The sequence below is a fragment of the Drosophila novamexicana genome, unplaced genomic scaffold (genome assembly GCF_003285875.2).
Source record: "Drosophila novamexicana strain 15010-1031.04,08,12 unplaced genomic scaffold, DnovRS2.1 tig00000108-arrow-pilon, whole genome shotgun sequence".
NCBI classification, from domain to species: domain Eukaryota; kingdom Metazoa; phylum Arthropoda; class Insecta; order Diptera; family Drosophilidae; genus Drosophila; species Drosophila novamexicana.
The window spans coordinates 813,208-832,678 of NW_020824772.1; the positions used below are offsets into that span (position 1 = coordinate 813,208).

Sequence of the window (19,471 nt, forward strand, 5' to 3'; positions counted from 1 at the left end):
CGCCACATCAATTGGCAACGGCCAATGGGCAACGGGCAGCGGGCGAGCCGGCAGCGACAATCTGTGCCTGTGCCCGCCGTTATGGCTATTTGGCCAAATGAACCGTAACCAAATGCTGATAGCCGAAATGTTGCAATTTATGGCCAGAGCGACAGCCAAATTGCCTTTTGGCGTGTCGCATAATCGCAGCAAAGGACATTGTCTTAACACACACCCACACCCGCTCACCTTGTATATGTTGTGCTCAATTGCATAAGGAGCACAACACAAAAAAACTATGTGCAACAACTTTACACTTTATTTTGAAGCGTTGCTTTTTCGATTTGCGCTCAACTGGCAAATTTCCGGTTTGCACACACACACGCACACACACGCACATTACATATACATATGCAGCAAAAAAGTTGATCTGTCAATTTTTGCTCTCAAATACAGCAAACGGGCTGTTTTGGCAGTGTTTGTACAACTTCTGTAAGTCACAAAATGGCGGAAAATCTTTCTATTCGTACTCTACACTTCACAATACCTGTTATGGGGGTATATTAGCTAGGGTACATGTAGATTGGCCCGCGATTCTTATGTTTTACGCTCCTTTTTAAATATTAAATATATGAAAATAGTTGTTTCTCATATCGGGAACATATTTAGGCATATGTTTCTTATGCCTACAATTTATTTAGCGACATCCAACATAGGTTCCAAACAGACTGCAAATTGATTTAAAGCCCCGGCATTGACTGTTTACTTAAAACAAAATCTAGATGTTCAATATGGCAGTGTAGCTGTAAGTCGTTGCGCAGCAAAACATTCTTATTTTGCAGCCAACAAGTTTTACGATACTTTTTGAGTGGCATTTTGTCAATTTTAATGCGCTTAGCTGCAGCTCAAAAATCCTGTGTTACATGCCCCATAAGAAGAGAAAGAACAGGCAGCTGCCGCAACATCTAAAGGTAAAAGTGCAAAAGTTCAAAAAAAGATTTGCCACACAGTTGAAATTGCAAAAAATGTTACTCAAATAGTCCTCACTGCGAGGAACCTTAACAGACTCTCAGCATATACCCGACTAAAACATGAGTAAGAATCCAGAATAATCCCAAATAACAACATCATATTAAGCTTGAATTTTATTGCATAAACGTAAACTCTGAACAATACATTTGAGTTACAATTGGAATATAAGTTGATCGCTGGTTACAATATTTGGGGTGCACGCCAATTTCGCATTATGGAATTTTTAATGAAATTAACTAGGAATTGATTCAGCGGCATACTAATGATTGCATGCGCTTCCCGCTCAGCCTGAACAAGCCAATACATAAATGAAAAAACTTTCGCGAATAACCGACAAGAACACAATTTTCTAAAAGGCGGCAGGGAGCAGCGTCTCAGGAATTAATTGCGGGTCGTTAAAGTTTCAAGCAAGCGTTGGATAGAGAGTGAGGGTAGGGGAGGGGAGACGGGGCGGGGTGGCAATAATTTAAATATTAGTTACACATAATGTAAACCATAAATTAATTTTGGATTCGCAAACTATTAAAGAACTTTCGCCTGGTTCGAGCAGGACGACAAGCAGTTGGAGGACATCCGTCTGAACTTTGCAAGCGTTAGCGTCGAGCCGAGCAGAGCAATTAGTTATTCACGCTTGCGCTTGTCCTGGGCGCAAGTTGTTTTTGTTTTCCTCTTATTCCGTTTTTTTTTTTTGCCAAATCCGTTGCGAAATCCTTGGGTGCTCTATTCCGATTTTAACGCTATCAGAGCCGCTGCAACATGGAGGCATAGACCTGACTCTGCTCGTAGTTCCTGAAGGCCTCGCGAAAGCGCAACTTCTGCTCGGCACTCAATTTCGCATGAAAATCTTGTGCAGCTGTCACGAACAATGCAATTTCGTGTTGACCCAATTTCCGTGGTGCCATTGCCGCGCAGGCGGCAGTCGAGACGTTGCCGCTGGCGGATGCGGCACCAATGCCGACCACCAGCGGAAATAGTTTAATCAAATGCAGATTTATGGAAGCGGATAAAAAGATGACGCTCAGACCCCAGACACCTTGCTGCTCCGGCTGGGCCAAAAATGTTGGCAGCGTACAGATCAGCCAGTCCTGCAGCATTTGCAGGAACGATGAGTCGATGGCCGAGCGAAACACCTGAAAAAGCACGTAGACACGAACGAAACAAAGAAGTACAACAAAAAGTACGTTAGTGAAATTTTCTAATACACTTAATATGAGGGTATCCGTGTTATGTGCAACAGTTTGTAACGTGAGGGCTGAAGACGGCTTCTCCATTAAATATATTTATGTCCGATCGTCGAACGCGTCGATCTCAGAGACTATAATAGACCTAGACTTGATTACTTTAACGTAGCTCCTCCTTGTACCCGCACAGATGAAGTTGGGTTTGAATCAGTGATAACTTCCCTCGTTTTTATGAAATCGATAATTTTTTGTTTTTTAAACACATTTGGTATCCAGAATTTGGATTCATTCTACAAAAACTCATTTCAACGGGATGCACTTTGGTATTTACACACATTCGTATGGCGAGACTAATCGAAGTCTTTAGGATGATAAAATCGGCTTGGTGGTGCTTTTAGGGCATCTCTTAGATGGCGACTCCCGAACTAACCACTCTTACTTGTCTTGCAGTGAAAGCGTTAGCCAAAAAAACAACCGAAATGTTTGATTACAAGACTCGAAACTGAGTGCAACAAAGTAGGCAAAGAAAAGGGCGTGCCGCACATATTTTGTGGCAAGACTGGGCTAATGAAATTCCGTTGCTTGCCTCAGTTAGTTAACTCGCCCCAAATGACAGTGCAATTTGCGCTTTAAGCAAGGTGGCTGCTGTTGCTCCTGCCCAGGCAGTAAGCACAATGCTGCTAGTATTTGCCTTTTTATTAATTTCCATCCACACACACACGGACGGATGGGCGGATGGACGGACAGAGCAGGACTCACGCCCACTGGGCAACCTTGAACCTAATGAAAAAAATTTTATGGCACCACAGTGGTTGCCTCGCACTGACCCACATAGTTGCGTACGTTTTGGTCCGGTCAGGGACCAAGCTGTAGCCATGAATTCCATTAATTTTCAAGCTGCCAACAAATTCCTAGCACACACACTCACATACACACACACACACACCCAGACACAGCAGAGCCGGCAACTGACAACTGGAAGCAACTATTTTACCCTTTCGACTGCTGCTCAGGCCAGATATTAGCGGTGCATTTGCTTCGCACGAGTCTCAAGCCACAGCCACAGCAGGAGAGGCCCATAAAGCTCCCTTAAGCAACCAAAATGGACGACCTCAAAGGCACACAATCGCACATACACACACATGCACACAGAGACACGCACGAGTAGCTCCTGCTGCTGCTGCTGGGCAAGAAGAGGTGAAGACGTCTTTACCTTTGCGTCTGGCTCTGGAGCTGACCAGCAGACCCGCTGAGCAGTTGGCCAGCAGATTTGGCTGCTACTCACCTGATACACAATCGTGGCAATAACATCGCCATGCGGCTGATTTATGGCCAGGAACTCCTTTATGACCTTCGTCAATATTTCATTTGGCGGCACTAAATCACGTATAATTTGGCACAGTACTTGTCCATAAATCCAGGCGGCGTCTCGACTCGATGATTTAATACAATGCAAAAGTATATCGACTTTATCGCTTTGCAGCGCGATTATCTCCGGATCATCCTGCACAATGCCATTCGATAGCTCCGTGTTCTCCAGTTGAGTCGACGAGCCTGCAAGACAATAGGATGCGATATTAGAATATGGAACGTGTGACAAGCAAAAACTTTACAATTAACAGCCACACACACACACATCTATTGACCATTATTTATCAGGCTCGCGGCAGGGGGCAACATCAATACTCAGACTTCCTCCAGGATACACATAAATTTAAATTTTAAATTTTTTGGATTTTTCACTCGCTCTTTCGGGCCAGAGCAACCTGCTCCATTCGCAAACCTATTCACAACCAGACAACTTGACGTGTCTCCTCCTCAATATACACTCTGTATAGGTGTGTGTGTGTGTGCGTGTCTGGATTCGTTTTTGTAATCGTTGCTGTTTACCAAAGTTTATTTGTTTGTTTACGAGCTGCATAGCAAAAGAGTAGAGTTCTATATGTATACTGTTATAGATTCATTCAAACAGGTCTCAGAACTGCAAGTGGAGCACGTTCAACTGCAAATATACTCTACAAGTGCGGCTCTAGTATTAAGTAGCTCACAGGTTGTATTTAAGAGTAATCTAAGTATTTGCCTCCTGACTTTAAAAATAAATATTATATGGATGATTTATATGCAAATTCCATCAAAAACAATTATGTTTTCAAAAAGCTGGGAAGCTTGCCTTTGCTTGGAGAAAATTATGATCTGATTGAGGAATAACTATATGATATAATATTGTAAGTAAATATAATCCAATATCAACGCTTTTCTACGGATAGAATGGACATGCTTCTCACTGCTGTTTAGCTTGATTGGGTAAATAGGGATCACAGATATTCTATATTCTATATATCTATATCTATATCTATATCTATATCTATATCTATATCTATATCTATATCTATATCTATATCTATATCTATATCTATATCTATATCTATATCTATATCTATATCTATATCTATATCTATATCTATATCTATATCTATATCTATATCTATATCTATATCTATATCTATATCTATATCTATATCTATATCTATCAATATCTATATCTATATCTATATCTATATCTATATCTATATCTATATCTATATCTATATCTATATCTATATCTATATCTATATCTATATCTATACCTATATCTATATCTATATCTATATCTATATCTATATCTTTATCTTTATCTATATCTATATCTAAATCTATATCTATATCTATATCTATATTCTATAAAGAAATTTTCATATTTCTTATGTTTTATATACCCGCTTTAGCACTTCTGCAGGGCATGCGACGCTCATTAAGATTACAGACAGATTATTAAATGCTAATTCCAAATGAAATTTCGAAGAGTTCTCGATACATTGAAATACCCATTTAGTAAGTGGTGCAAAAAAACGAAAAGCCCTATCGATAATGGACTTATGTGATTCGAGTGCACAATTTTCAGTTCTTTCATGGGAATAATGTTGGTAATGAGCTGCCAGGTCTGGGTTGTATTCGAAGCTTGGCAAATTAATGTGCAAAGCTTTTACTGCAGAGGTGAGAAATGTTGTTGGCTTTGCTGTTGGCAAACTTTTGACAAAAGTAGTTGACGTTGTTGTTGCAGGTGTGTAGCATGTAGCTGTGTGCGTGTGTTTGTCTGTGTTGCAGCACTAAGCTTTGCCTGCCTCACGTGTGGCTGCATTTGGCTTTCGCGTGCGCGAATTATTTACAATGAGCGCGCCTGGCCAGCGTCAACATTGGCCTTTTGCTCTTAGGAGCTTAACATTGTTGCTGTTGGCCTAGGTCGGAGCAGGACTGGATTGGATTGGTGTCGCTTTTGCCGCTGCTGCTGCTGCTGTTGGCCACAATTACGCGCGCCACAAATGCCGTTAGCCATGTTAAAACAACAACAAAAAACTAACAAACTGTAAAATTCGTTTAAGGAAGACGAACAAAAAATTCAGCAGCCACAGACAAGGACAAAAACATTGCATCGAAAAAAAATGTTTGTAGCGCTGTTTTGGCCCTTAAAGGACGCCCAATATAGCCGCAAATATTTATTATTGCGTATTGCTCGGCGTAGAGGCGCCTATTTTTTCTCTTATTGTGGGCGTGCGTTTTCGTCTTCTGTCTTTGTTTATTCTATTTTTGCTTTCTTGTTTTGCTTCTTGCGCCGCCAAACACTTTAATAAACCAGGCTAACGAACGGGCAAAAAGCGCGTGCCAACGAAATGGCCAACTTCCGCTTTACTGCACTTTGTCTGCGAGAGCCTAAACAACGCCATTTGCTGGCAAACTGCTCGTTTGGGGTCTGGACAGGGGCGTGGTGGGTGATGCGCAGCCAGCGCAAACATTGACATTTTTCAAAGGATTTGCATGCTGTGCGCATTTGCCAAGGACCCGAAGGCGAATGGCGCATCGCAACGCGTCTGACAAAGTGCAAGAAAAATACATGTAGATGCGTACTCCCGTATGTCGTTGGCCAGCGCATCCTGGCTCGCATCCTGTGCCATATTTATGCACATTGCCGCCATTGTTTTGGCCAAAAGTTGCTGCACACATTTACTCTCTCGGGCTGAGAAGCTAAACTTCAAGTTTAAATTTGAATAAAGTGCCAGCAAGCAAAATACAGAGCGAAAAACAAAGCAGACCAGAGACGGGAAAGGGGTGCGGGCGAGCAAGCTCTATCCTATGCCCGTTAAAGTAGCCGCAACTAAATGGTTTCAAGCTTACCCAATTGGCCAGAGAAACAAGCTTTAAGGCAACAACTGCGCCTGTTACAAAGTCAATGTCAGCCATTCCCCAAAAGGAAGAAAACTATGCCTGCAGATCGGGTCGATTGTTGTTCTTGTGGAAAGATATGTGTTCGCTAATGAAACGCCAAATGCACTTTCGTGGAGTGGAGTCCTGCTTAGTAAATATGAACACGAACAAAATTGGAACTGTGCCCCAAGAGATCCCCTTGGCAAACATTTCGGAATTTTAAAAGAGAGTGCTAAGGTCGCGTGTGCTTGACTTGCAAATACCCAGTAGCCAGCTGTTAAAGGATAAAATGAGCTGAATATAGATATTTATTTTGGGGAGCACGGTGAGTTATCGTTGAATTGAAATTAATTTATAGGGCGTTGTTTTCGAAGTCTTCCAGATGAAGACGTTCAGACAGACAGACCCGTTTAAAGGGGTATTTTGAAAGTATTAAAAAGAGCAATATTACAGGGGAATGCATTGCGCTGCATGTGCTGGAGTATCAAACACTTATCAAAGCTAATAATTGGCCGAAAATTGCGCTAATAACGGCAACAAGAGAAATAATTGTTGGCCTGCCAGCCAACTGCCCAACTGACCAGCGAGGGCAGCTGGCCAACAAAGTGTTCAGCAAGCATTGACAGCAATTACCCAAGCATGTCCTTACACGCACACACACACACATTCGGTCATGGCCAAAATGGGCGGCAGGAACAACAAACTGTTTCCAGGGTCAGCAAAATGAAATGGACACACGGCACATTGACTTTTGGCCAGCGGAACACTCAAGCGGTTAACCTGAAACTTAATGAGAGAGTGTTAACAAATTTAATGCATATGATTCAGTCAGTTTCTTTGGACTCCTGCTTTAAGCAGCTCAAATTGAAGCCACAATCGATTCAGCTTGATAGCCGCTAGAGACTGCACCACAATGGCCTTGCCCCGCCTTGCAAGTCCCTGGTTGATTCTCTGGCAACAACAGCGACAAGAATTGGTTTTTTGCGGCTGTTGCGACATTAAATAAAATTACAAAATATTTTCAACTGTCTTCTTATGCCCCACGCACATATGTTTTTGTTGGTTTGTTTGCCTTTATAAGTGTTGTTGCTGCTGCTGCTGCTGCTTCTTGTTTATTTTCGATTTCTCTGCCAGTACTTACCCACATACATGCAGGACAAAAGCAATTTCAATGCTGGAATTGAAAATTTCTCATTTTCCATTTTCAGCAATTCGAGCGCAAGTTTTTCAATTTTATGTCGCAACTGCGGTGTGACCACAGCTCCAGCTCCAGGACCTGCATCGCCGGCTCCACCACCCCCAACACTTCCGGTGGCTTCAGCTGTGGTAGGCGCTGCACTCGCACAGCCGCTATTCACCACGATGCGCTCGAGACCCTGTCCAAGGCAAAAAAAAAAAGATAAATATATATAGATATGTAAATATGTTTTGTTATAAAAGAAAAAATCAAAATTTACAGAATGTGTATATATACAAAAAAAAAAAAAAAAAAAAAAACAAGGAATCTATATATAGATAGCATGGTATGCAACAAAAGGCACAGAATTGTGCGGCTCATAGAGAAACAGCATTTGGGGGCGGACAATTCGCTTTTGAATTTTTATCATTGCATACTTAAGTGGATTTTTCAGTAATGGCCACGCTAATTGAGTGGCAAATTGTTATTGTTATTGGCCGCTGTTGTCGCTGCGCACCCAAGCCAACAACTACCCACCCGCCGAACAGACACTCTTGCTATTAGTTCCGCATCTCTCGCTTCCCCCTCTCTGGCGTGTTGTGCACCATCAAAGCGCAAGTAGCGACAAAAACAACAACAACAAAAAAAAACAATGAAACAATTGAATTGCGTGCAAATTTCATAAATTGCTTGAAAAGTTGAATTTAATTTGGCCTCTAGCAAAAAATGTCCAAAGGCAGGAAGTATGCAGCGAACAGAAGCGTTATGTATCCGCTAGGGTATAAAAAAAGGGTATCTATATGTGACTGGGTACAGCGCGTGTCTATATCAACTTAACGTTCAGTTAAAGTATTTATATTTTAATTGATTTGCATTAATATTAAGTGCATTTCTGAATATCACTTCCACTAAGCTTTGCGTTTTTAACTTCACTTAAATTCGTTGAGAAATTGATTTGCCGCCTTATATAAAATAATGGTTGCAAAATTATTTAGCTTCTGACAAAGATCAAGAAAAATCAAACGAAACAATCAATGCATGAATTAATCAACATGTTAAGGCATTGATTGATATATATCAATAAATATAATTTCGATCCAAAAATAAATAAATATTAATATTTAGACAGAAAATATATCAATCAATCGTATTATGAATTCATTAACACATCAATCAATCAATGTATTAACCCATCAGTATATGATTCTGTCAAAATATCAATTTTTCAATATTTTGATTCATCAAATTAAATATATATATAAAACCATCAATATGTTAATCCATCAATATGTTACTACATCAATATTTAGATCCTTGAATTTGAATTCAATCAATATACAATAATCCATCAATATTCAGATAGAACATAAATAAATCAATCAATATATTAATCTGTCCATCCATCAATCTTTCAAAATATGGGTGCTTCAATATCTTAATCCATCAATATCAATACATCAATATATGAATAAATTCAACAGATTAGTCCTTTAATAATTCTATACATCACACTATCGATATATCAATCAATCAATGCAACAATTTGTCATTCTATCAATCCATAAATATTGATAAATGAATATTTACAAATTTAATTATTGCAATCATATTTGAAAAACCATGCTTACTGTTCGAAGTGGTGAGAACCGTGAATCGAACGGAAAACAAAAAAAAAATTATATTTTATCTTAGAACTCGGCTTTGTAATTATTTTTGCAGTTTTACTACGTAGCAGTTGATAGTTGAGCAGACATTGCTGCATTTCTGTTTGTTAATTAATGTGGCAGTCGGTGCATGCAATATGTTTATTCACAGACATACTCTTGCCATCTTCATGTTACCAAAGGCAATTAAAATCTCAACTAGAGCTTTATTAAATGGCCAAATTATGCGCAACGACTGAGGAATTTGTTATTGATGTTGTCTCTGCAAGAGCATCATATTCATATAAGCGATGTGTGCACAATGTTTGAGCAACAATTTCATTACGTTGGACTATGTGCAGGACGCACGCACACAAGCACACACGCACCCACGCTTACACAATTGTGTGTGAAGGGGCCGACATGTGTGCGACTTGTGCTATTTTGACGCTCCGTTTTGAGCCAATAAACATTTTGTTGTTGCTTTCACATTTTTTCAGCGTCCGCCAGTTATGAGAGCGTCGATATTTTGTTATACCCTTCTATCGGGTATTAGAAGCTTGTCATGTAGTGTGGCACGCATAGAAGGAGTCTGGCTATCGTCACGGAACTTTACACAGATGCAGCTTTTTGCTGTCGGAATCGATCGGATTAGATTTCTTCATCATATAGCTCGACATTGTACAAGAGGTTGCATTTCCTGGCACAATAAGATTTACTAACACCGAAGTTATTTAATAAAACTTCTGATTATGAGGCGATGGCAATTAGTTTGTTCGTGTGATGAGGACGGGTATGTATCTAATATGTAAGTGCGTCTAAGTATGAATACATTAATATGAGTAAGCACATGAAATCAACACATTTCGCATATACGCGATGATCAAAAAGGGTATAATTATATATATCTAATATAAAATATAATTCTATGACACGCGCAGATCCGGTTTAATTCAAATCAAGGTTACCTTGCCGCGGGATGTGTTCTAGTCTTTGTGGTAGAAGAAGGTTCAGGGCATTCCCCTAGTCGAGCAATCGCCCCTAGAGAACTTTTGTTTTTTATATTTTTGTCATCCCAATGCAGCTGGCTGCCTGGTTGGCTCCCTCTTGAAAATTGTCAATCAAAAAACCAATTAAGCGCGACGTGGACGCTGTCTGAGTTGAAGTCGGCCACTAGATTTGGTAGGGGCAATGGGCTGAGCGTTTAGGGCCATCAATAGAAACGATTGACAGGCGCAGCACTGGTAACAGTCTGGCTGTGTGGGTGTGAGCGAATGTTTGTGTGTGTGTGTGTGACAAGTTCTACTCACATGCAGCACGCACAGATAGAGCTCCTCATTTTGTGTCTTCTTCAGGAAATTATTGGCCGCAATAATTGTATTCGAGAGCAAATGGCATTGCGGCACAAATTTCGATGTCCACTCGATCAGGCTGTAATTGAGCGTCCAGACCAGTTTGGTATGTGCATCACTGAACTGCAGGGGGCTGCAAATGCAAAAATAAAATGAAAAAGAAAAGGGTAAAATGTAAAAGTTTCGATCAATTACTAGTTGTTTTTGTGCCTGAGAGCCACTCAAAGCTCAAACGCGCGACGCTGCAATTAATGCAACAACTTTGGCACCAACACAAACTCTGACCGCTGACCGCTGACCCGCTGGCAACATGTGCTGTTTTTATTGTTGTTGCTGCTGTTGCTTTTTCTCTAAATTAATTAGAAGTTTTTGATGGCCAAAGTGCGCTCTAATCAATGGCCAGCAGCCAATATGCGGGCGTTCATGTTGTAAGCCTGCAGCTCTACAAGCTACGCGAGTTGCGCGTAAAATTACAAAATAATTAGGCCGGTGCAAGCATTGGCTTTTGGCCATGGTCTATAAAGCTGCTGTCTGTGCGCTGATTAGTTTGCGTATGCCCTAAAGCCCGCTAATTGATGTTGTTGTTGTGGCTGCTGCCAAATTGCGTTTGGTCTGCTTGGCTATTGGTCGTACGCTGCGTATGCGCAATTTCGCCTCAATTCTAATTTAATAATTTTCAACGTTTGGAACTGTTTTGGGCATTGCACCTTTCGGCTACAGCTTCAACATTTTCAAGGTTTCCAGCAACACAAAAAAAGGTAAAAACTAAACTTGTGCAACATTTTTGGCTAGCAGCAAGCAACAACTTTTGTGCAGCAAAGCAACTGAAGTGCTGGCATATGAAATTTCATCAAGAGCCACACAGCAAGTAGCTAAGCCAAAACTTGCCAGCAGCAGCTGCAATGCCAATAATTACAGCAACACAAGCAGGAGCAGCAGCAGTAGCAGCCCCGACAGTGTCATCGATCAGCCTTTCCGCTTGAGCTGGTAAAATCTATCGACAGCCAGAGAACAACTTTATTGGAAGCCACGTCGAGTTATTAGAACTTCGACTTTTGCCATCGAAAGGAAGTGCAGCGCTGCCATCGTCGCAGTCCTTGAAAAGTTTTTGATAACGACACAAAAGGCAGTCAGCCATCCAGCCAGGTAGATCCGCAAAGTCGCAGTCAAAAACTGTTCGTAATGCAAAATTCGAACTTTGGCCATAGCTCTGGCAACAGACCAACAAATGCACAGCGTAAATCAACGTAGATTCAGCAGTTGCCTGGGAAATTTGTTGTTGTTGCAATTTCTGTTGTTGTTGTTCTTTGTGGCTAGAGCCAAGATGTGGCAAAAAGGATAGCAGGCAGTAATGTCTAATGTCTAATGCCAACTGGTTACCATGCAACATTACATAGTGCTTGAGATTTGGCCAAAAACAGATAGTGTGCTTGTGTGTATTACCTCTCATCAATGATGCCATGACGATTGATGTACCCAACAATTAAGTCACGGAGCAATGTGAGCTCATCACTGAGCTTGCCTATCGCCGTGTTGGTTCGGCTGCAGCATTCGAGCAGACAGAGCAGACCCTCGAGGGCAGCAATGCGTATGAAGCAATGCGAGCTCTTCAAATAGACGTTCCCAATCAGCGCGGCCAAATGCTGCAGCTCACCGTAGCTGGGTATCAGAAGGGCCTGCGTGCGGCACAGTAAGTAGATTATGTGCTGCAATAAAAACAAGTAGAAGAAGAAGTTGAAAGCGTTTACAATTGCAAATTCGGGGCGCAGAAGATTGAATACCCTTGTAAGACATGAATTTGATGTGCAATCTAATTCGTTAGCTGGATCTGGTTTAATAAGAAAACTTTTATGATACAAGATACATTTTATCTGAGGACTAGTGTAAAGTTATCAAGATATCTTGAATTACAAATAAAGTTATCTTTCAGGGTCTGAATTTACCTCCAATTTTTTCTTTGGTAGCTATTTTATATAGTCTTCGGATGTTTATAAGATTGAAATGTTAGAAGAGTTTCTGAGTTCGGTACAAATAAAATGCAAAAGTTGTTATGATCAAGACAATAATATATATATATATATGTATATAAAATATGTGCATTCTGCTGAGCATTACATGTTACGTTCAAAATTTGCTACACTCTCTGCAAGGGTATGAATGAAAGGTCATATACTTTCCAGCGCGTTGCTGGGATTCTTATTTTTTTGTTTGTTTTTTTCTTGGCACTCACCTCATGTGATATGGTATCGTCCATGGCAATTTGGTCTTGCAGTCGCAGTGTTCGCTCCTTAATCCACTTGATTTGATCACGACTCTCGCAGATTTCGCAGAATTTGACCAGATTCGGCAGCACCAGAACATGATTTTGCTATGAACAAAAGTTAACATGCCATTTAGACATTTCCAATTAGCCAACTGACAAGTCAAACCGTTTCAATTTTAGCCAGATGTCCGGCCCAGGGGCTCGCTCAAACGGATTGGCATTAGTCTGGCTGGCCTAATGAAATTATGCTGCATTTGCGGTGCATGTGACTGACATTAATGCCGCAACAGTTGCAACAGTTGCATTCACATCCTCGAACTTACCTCGATCATCTGCTGCAGCACGTCAAAGACCAGCTGCGTGCTGCTGCGAAAGTCGATGCCAGACAGCTGCACATAATGTCGATAGTTGCGCCAGTTGGTGTCAGTCATGTTGTTGCAAGTCGACTGCCGCCGTATGCCCAGCTCGCTGCCTGCCCCATCTGCCTCATCGGCCGCAGCCTCTCCACCATATGGAGGCGCTTGGGCGTATGCCTCCATTAGGGCCCAACTGAAATTAAGATCGCATTGATTGGCCGCAAAGTTGCGTGTGCCAATCACATTGTCCGTCTTCGGCTGCCGCTCCAGATTGGCCAGGTAGAAGACGTTGCACGTGGCATCAACAAGCAGCTGCACCTTGTGTAGTTTCTTCAGGCTGTCAAATGAAAAATGCGATAAAGAAAAATGGAAATTGACGAACTCATGGGAAATGCGCAAGTTGCTTGCGTGTCGGCATCATAAAAATGTTGCACACAATTAAACATAAATTAATAACAGCAACTAAACACACACGCACACACACGCACGTACACCTATACTAAATTAAAAGTAAACAATTGCCTGCCAACTAGTCGAGTCATATGTTGTTCAACAATTTCGGCTTTGCTGATTTTTAGCTGTTGCCACCGCAGGCAACTCAATTTTATGGAAATAAAATTCTTACCACTTTTTAACTTTTTACATTCTTTTTAAAATTTATATGTGCACAAAACGAAACAAACGCTTGAGTGCTTGTAAAATTGATGTTATGAAACATGACCTGACAAGGGGTACACTGGTAGTTCTTAATTTTAATAATAGTTAAAAAAATAATAATAATAATATTAATACTCAGATATTAAGCACTCAAGAGTGTTAAGTTTCTGTACAAAAAAAAAAAATGAAAAATGAATAGAAATGAATTTATTTAAAAATTTAAATGAATTGCAAAAATTAAATTTCTTAATAATGAATGCTTTCAACTCATTTCACTTAACATTATTTAATTCACATAACTGATAATGATTTATCTTAGTAAAGCTACAAACTGAGCCAAATTCGCGGTGGTTTAGTTCTCAGCTCTCAAGGTTAGGTTCTTGAATCAAGTTGAAGTAGGTATTTTTAAAAACTTTTATTTTATTTCTAGAGTAAACGCGAAAAACTTTTTTATAATATTACAAATTTTCTAAAACCTAATTTTTTCAAAAATTATATGAGTTCAGGTTCTGATCAAGCTTGGCTTGCATGTTGCTTTCTATTCATTATAAAAAAATGAATCGAATTATCTTTATAGGGGTAACAGGGTATCCAAAATTTCGATATTCAGCTGTATTTCTTTGCTTAAGAGCGTACTTTTTGTTATTGTTGAAATTTTTAATTAAAAAGTCACAGCAGGGTTTTTTATAATGTGTGCACGAAAACAGACTATTTTTTTTTTAAGTCAGCCTTAAAGGATGTCAACGTTTTTATAAAGTTAAAAAATAATATATATATGTATTGTATTGTTATATCATAGTTAACAACTATTGTGCAAACTCAAAAAACCCATTAAAAATATACATGAAAAACATATACAGAGATTTAAGTTTTAGCTTTTACAATAGCCTTTCCATCAGCAAAAGCAACCATACAAAATAAAAAACTCGAATTTGTTGGCCAAATTGTTTTAGGGATTGCATGTTAACAAATTAGTTGAGCTTCTAAAGTTGCCGAGTTTTGGTAATTGCTAAAAAATAATATGCGTCAGGGGACAGGGCATATGTAATGGGAATGTTGGGCCGGGTTTTTGGTCCTGGCAGCGGCACGTAGCGCAACACAACACAAGTGTTTTGGGCAACAACCACTTTTGATGGTCGCTTCTAATTTATGTTTTTTTTTCTTGTTATATACGCATTTAAAACTTTGGTGCCCACTTGCCGAGTATTAATTTGAGTTTTCATCATTTGCAGTTTTTCCAACAAATTTCTCACAGTTTGTCGGAAAACACACGCACACACATTTATTCACACTCACCTAATGCTGTCACAATTGATGCGCTGCCAGCGTGTGGTATGATAGAACTGGCTGTTGCCATGGCCGGCAATGGGAAAAGTTTTATATGTTGTTAGCAGCTCCATGATGGCCAGCAGGCAGACCTGTTTAATCTGGAACTGTTCCTGCTGATCGACCATATGCTCATCGTACTCCTTGTTGATCAGCAGCAGAAAGGTCATAAAATATTCCTCGAACTGCTGGCGTGTGGTATAACCAAATATGGAGAGCCTGTGGCGAATATATGTTGTTAGAATATGCGTTAGTTGCTCTGCGTGTTGCATAATAAATAAATTGCAAAAATATTTCTAATAAACATACACACACACGCAAATTGAAATTGGTATGCTGCTAGTTAAAGCTTGCAAATTTAATTCAATTAGTTGAGCTCTTCAAATATTTAGAAGCCCTCAAATCTCAATTAGCCATTGATTAGCTTTGTTACGCCCCAAGCGACCAACTTTCTTGGTTATTTCTCAAATATGTATCGATGCCAGTGCCACTCCCAGTATTGCGCCCATTTGCTGTTTGACAAAACTTGGATAAAATTGTTATTCGTTGCTGCTTTGGTTGTTGTTGCTGCTGCTTCTGCTGACGGCTGGGTTCAGCGGTTTGTGGGCAATTAGCAACTATGTGAGACAGCAGCGAACTGAATCCTCGCATGAGGCGCCCTTTCGCGCAGTAAATGCTCGCCTCCTTCATGCTCTCTCTCTCCCTCTCTCTCTCTCTCTCTCTCTCTCTCTCTCTCTCTCTCTCTCTCTCCGTCTTGGTCGTTCTCTGTTTCACTGACACGCACACATGCATTTATCTCACTTTGCCGCTCATAATTTGTTTATATCGCTGACTGCCTCCGTTGCGCTGCTGTTGCTGCTGCTGCTTTTATATCTTTCAGTTTGCCCCAACACTCCCCCCCCCACGCTTTTATTAACTGAAATCCCAGCCCGCAGCGTTCGCCTTCGAGTCCAAAGTGCTTGTCTATACGCGTATGCTAGCCCTGCCCTGCCCTGCCCTGCTTAGCCTCTGGCTGTCACAGCTTCACCCACCTCGTCGTCGTCGTCATCGTCATCGTCGTCACAGCTTCATCTAATAGAGCTGTTGATGTTCCGCTCTGTCAGCCCTTTGGGGGATTTTGTCGTTGCCGCGAGCTGGGCGCTTGTTGTGCGGCTTCTGTTGTGCTGTGTCTGGTGTGTGTGTGTGTGGTGCGAGGCTGGGTGGGGCTGTTGCTGATGCCGCTGATGTGGTTTTGATGTTTGCGCTTTTGCGAAAAATGGATTGCGCGTATGGCGCTTTAAGGGCAAAGTTAGAATGTTTGCAACTTTTAGGCTGGTCAGGCGCACGCACACACAGAGTAATATGCCCAAAATTCCTGGCTGATGACAATTCAAGCGCTGACAGCGTAATGATGACGACTGGCATGGAAACAATGACATGAACAGAAGCAGCAGCAACGACAGCAGCAGCAGCGATGTGGAAGCTGTCAGTCGACAAGGACGAGGCAAACAAGCAACGCGCAGTCCAGGACATAAAGACGGACGCGGACAACGGACATAAGCACTGTGATGACAATGACAACTTACAGACGCAAACACACACACACACACACACACACAAACACACACACACACACACACAGACACACACACACACACAGACACACACACACACACACACACCAATACATGCGAACACACATGCAAACTGCATCTAATACAGGATGCTGATGTTTCCGGTTGCGGTTTAGCCACTGTTGTCCTTATCCACATCTCAGATTGTCGTCAACGCTGCATGTTGCTGCCAAGCTCGCGTCAGAGCTCTGTCAGAGCATTGTCAGCAACAATTGTCGTTGTTGTAAATACAATAATTGTAATGTTTGCTGCTGTGTGGCAAAGCCAGATAGCTGCTCAGCCATGGTCAGCCATTGGGACAGCAGCTGAAAGTCTTCAAGCATATCATAACTTAAGTGGCCCAAGCAACCAGCAATCAGCAACAGGCAGCAGCACTATAAGTTAACTTAATTAGCAGCAGAAGTACCCAGCTACACTTACCGCTTCACAAACTGACGCAGCACATCCACATCACTGAGGCTATCCACAGGTATGGGGGGCAGTTTGCCATCGCTGCTGGCAGTCGTAGACGGTGGCAGCTGCTGCTGCTGCTGCTGTAGGACGAGCTCATAGGGCGTCACTGCGTAGGCATATAACTGATGTAAGCGAAGCAGAGAGGTGCCAATGGATGCGATAAGGGACTGTAAAATGTGGCAAATGATTTAAGGCTGCTGCAGCCAGCAAGTCGGCATGTTAAATGTGCAATGTCACCTACCAGCGGCACTTGAAGCGGCGCCAACTCATGGCCGGCAAACGGGAGGTAAACCAATTCGTTGGCCGGCAGCAAGCAACCGATATCAATTTGCGTTTCAATCAATTTGGCTAGGAAAATTGCTTGCGCTGGCGGCTGGGCACTCTGCAGGCGATGTCGCTGATAGAAAACCGTGTCCTGCAGCATGTGGCAAGCGGCATACACCGGCACTTGCAGCAGCTCCACACGCAATTCATCACTGCTGGCATTGAGTGCCCACCAGATGCGTGGCTGCTGCAGCAGCTCATCCAAGCAGCCCAGCAGTGCGCCCAGTCCATCATTTGGATCTCTGCCAGCTTCTAGGAGTTGCACGGCGGCGACGGCCAAGCGGCGCGCATATGCGAGCAGTGCGGGCAACTGCTCCGGGCGCAGCAAATGTTCGACCACAAACTTCTCGATGTGCTTGGCATCGATGTAAATGAGCGCCGCTTGCTCCAGGCTCCGTATAGACACCAGCAGCGTGCTCAATGCCCGAGCCACATCCAATTGCTCCGCGCTGTCCATTGCCAGGTGCTGCGTCTGGGCCAGCCGCGTCATGAGCGAAGCACAGGCAACACGCGCCAGCGGTGGCAGCTGCATATAGTTAATATGTGGCGCATGTTGGATGCACTTCTGCCTGAAGGCGGCTACCATGGACGACAAGGCGCCATCGAGTGCATGTCGCAGTAGACGAGCCTCCTGCACAGGGCCTAGGCTGCGCAGCAAACGCTGCAGCTTGGCCTCCGATTGAATCTCGAGCAGCAGTCGCATCAGCTGCTGTTGCTGTTGTGGCGCCTCCGCGTGCTGTGTGGCAAATTTGATTAGCTGTGAAGGCACAAAGAAAACGGCAAATGGTTGAGCAGGTAACAGCAGGCGGGACGCGAAGGGGCTGATAAATTAGCGGAACCACTTACCTGGCCAAAGAGCCAGCTCTCATCAATTATGCGCGGCGGTGCAGCTGCGCTATTGTCCTGCGGGCACTCCAAGTCCTTCAGACTGCCATGAAATGAAAATATAAAACATGAACATGAGGCATTCAGCAAAACACAACGGGCTGCAAATACACTTGCGGAAAATATTTTGAAATTTAAATCAAATTTTGTTTAATTTTCGTGCCAATTGCTTTTGCGTGAGAGGGAGATAACCCCAAAAATAATTTGCTTGGCAATTTTACATTTATCCCATTTGTGGGGTGGGTTTCCCCTAAATCGATTTGCTGTGCAAGTGTCCTTTTAACTAGGATTGGAAAATTGGAAAATTCTATTGCATCGGCTATTGGCCAAATTGCAGGCAGCCAATCGATAGAAGGCAGGCTACTTTTTTCTTTGAGTGTAGTGCGAAATTGATTTAAATAGTTGTCAAGAGTCACAGCACTCAGTGCGTAATTTGGCCCATTACTCACAGCATGGTACGCAGCTCGTCCTGGTCCTCGTCTCCGGCCAGTTCGCCTTGCAGGAGTCGCTCATAGATGCTGCTCCTGGTGGCCGGACTACTCTGGGTGGCCAGTCTTCGTGCCAGGCGCTCCATGGGCAGCTGCAGTGCCCGCTGGCCGTCGTGCAGCTGATGGAGCCGACTGAGCAGCTGTAGCGCCTGCAATGTGAGCGCCGTATTGTCCTGCTGCTGCGGCACGCAAATGCAGCACAGCAGACGCAAGATGCTGCGTATCGAGTGCTGCAGGCAAATTAAAAATGAAAAGAAAGGATGCCGCAAACAAAGGCAACAGGCGCCGCATTATAATGCAAAAATACTGAATTTCAACTTACTTTGTTCAAGTTGTGCGAATGGCGTAGCAGCGCCGCCAGCAGTAATGAGCCGCACTCGGGACGCACTTGGCAGAGCTCGCTAAGGAATTCCAAGTGGTCAGCAATTAGGAAATTCAGATACTTGCCGGCGCACAGGCGGCGCACTTGTTGCGGACTCCAATCCATTGTCTGCAATTAGTTG

General features: G+C 42.4%; 1 protein-coding gene across 1 annotated transcript in view; it reads right to left on the bottom strand.

The window, feature by feature from the left end:
- Nucleotides 1-1,128: 1,128 nt before the first annotated feature.
- The window catches only part of LOC115757766, a 49,040-nt gene continuing 30,697 nt past the window's right edge, over nt 1,129-19,471 (bottom strand). Inside the window, exons 17-29 of the mRNA XM_030698190.1 lie at nt 19,291-19,458; nt 18,930-19,198; nt 18,442-18,523; nt 17,513-18,352; nt 17,239-17,438; nt 15,176-15,424; nt 13,190-13,559; nt 12,834-12,971; nt 12,047-12,309; nt 10,562-10,736; nt 7,573-7,807; nt 3,478-3,746; nt 1,129-2,141 (exon numbers count right to left, since the gene is read on the bottom strand). Of these exons, the coding sequence (XP_030554050.1) occupies nt 1,752-2,141; nt 3,478-3,746; nt 7,573-7,807; nt 10,562-10,736; nt 12,047-12,309; nt 12,834-12,971; nt 13,190-13,559; nt 15,176-15,424; nt 17,239-17,438; nt 17,513-18,352; nt 18,442-18,523; nt 18,930-19,198; nt 19,291-19,458 (3,648 nt within the window). The 3' untranslated portion in view covers nt 1,129-1,751. The remainder of the gene's footprint in view (nt 2,142-3,477; nt 3,747-7,572; nt 7,808-10,561; nt 10,737-12,046; nt 12,310-12,833; nt 12,972-13,189; nt 13,560-15,175; nt 15,425-17,238; nt 17,439-17,512; nt 18,353-18,441; nt 18,524-18,929; nt 19,199-19,290; nt 19,459-19,471) is intronic.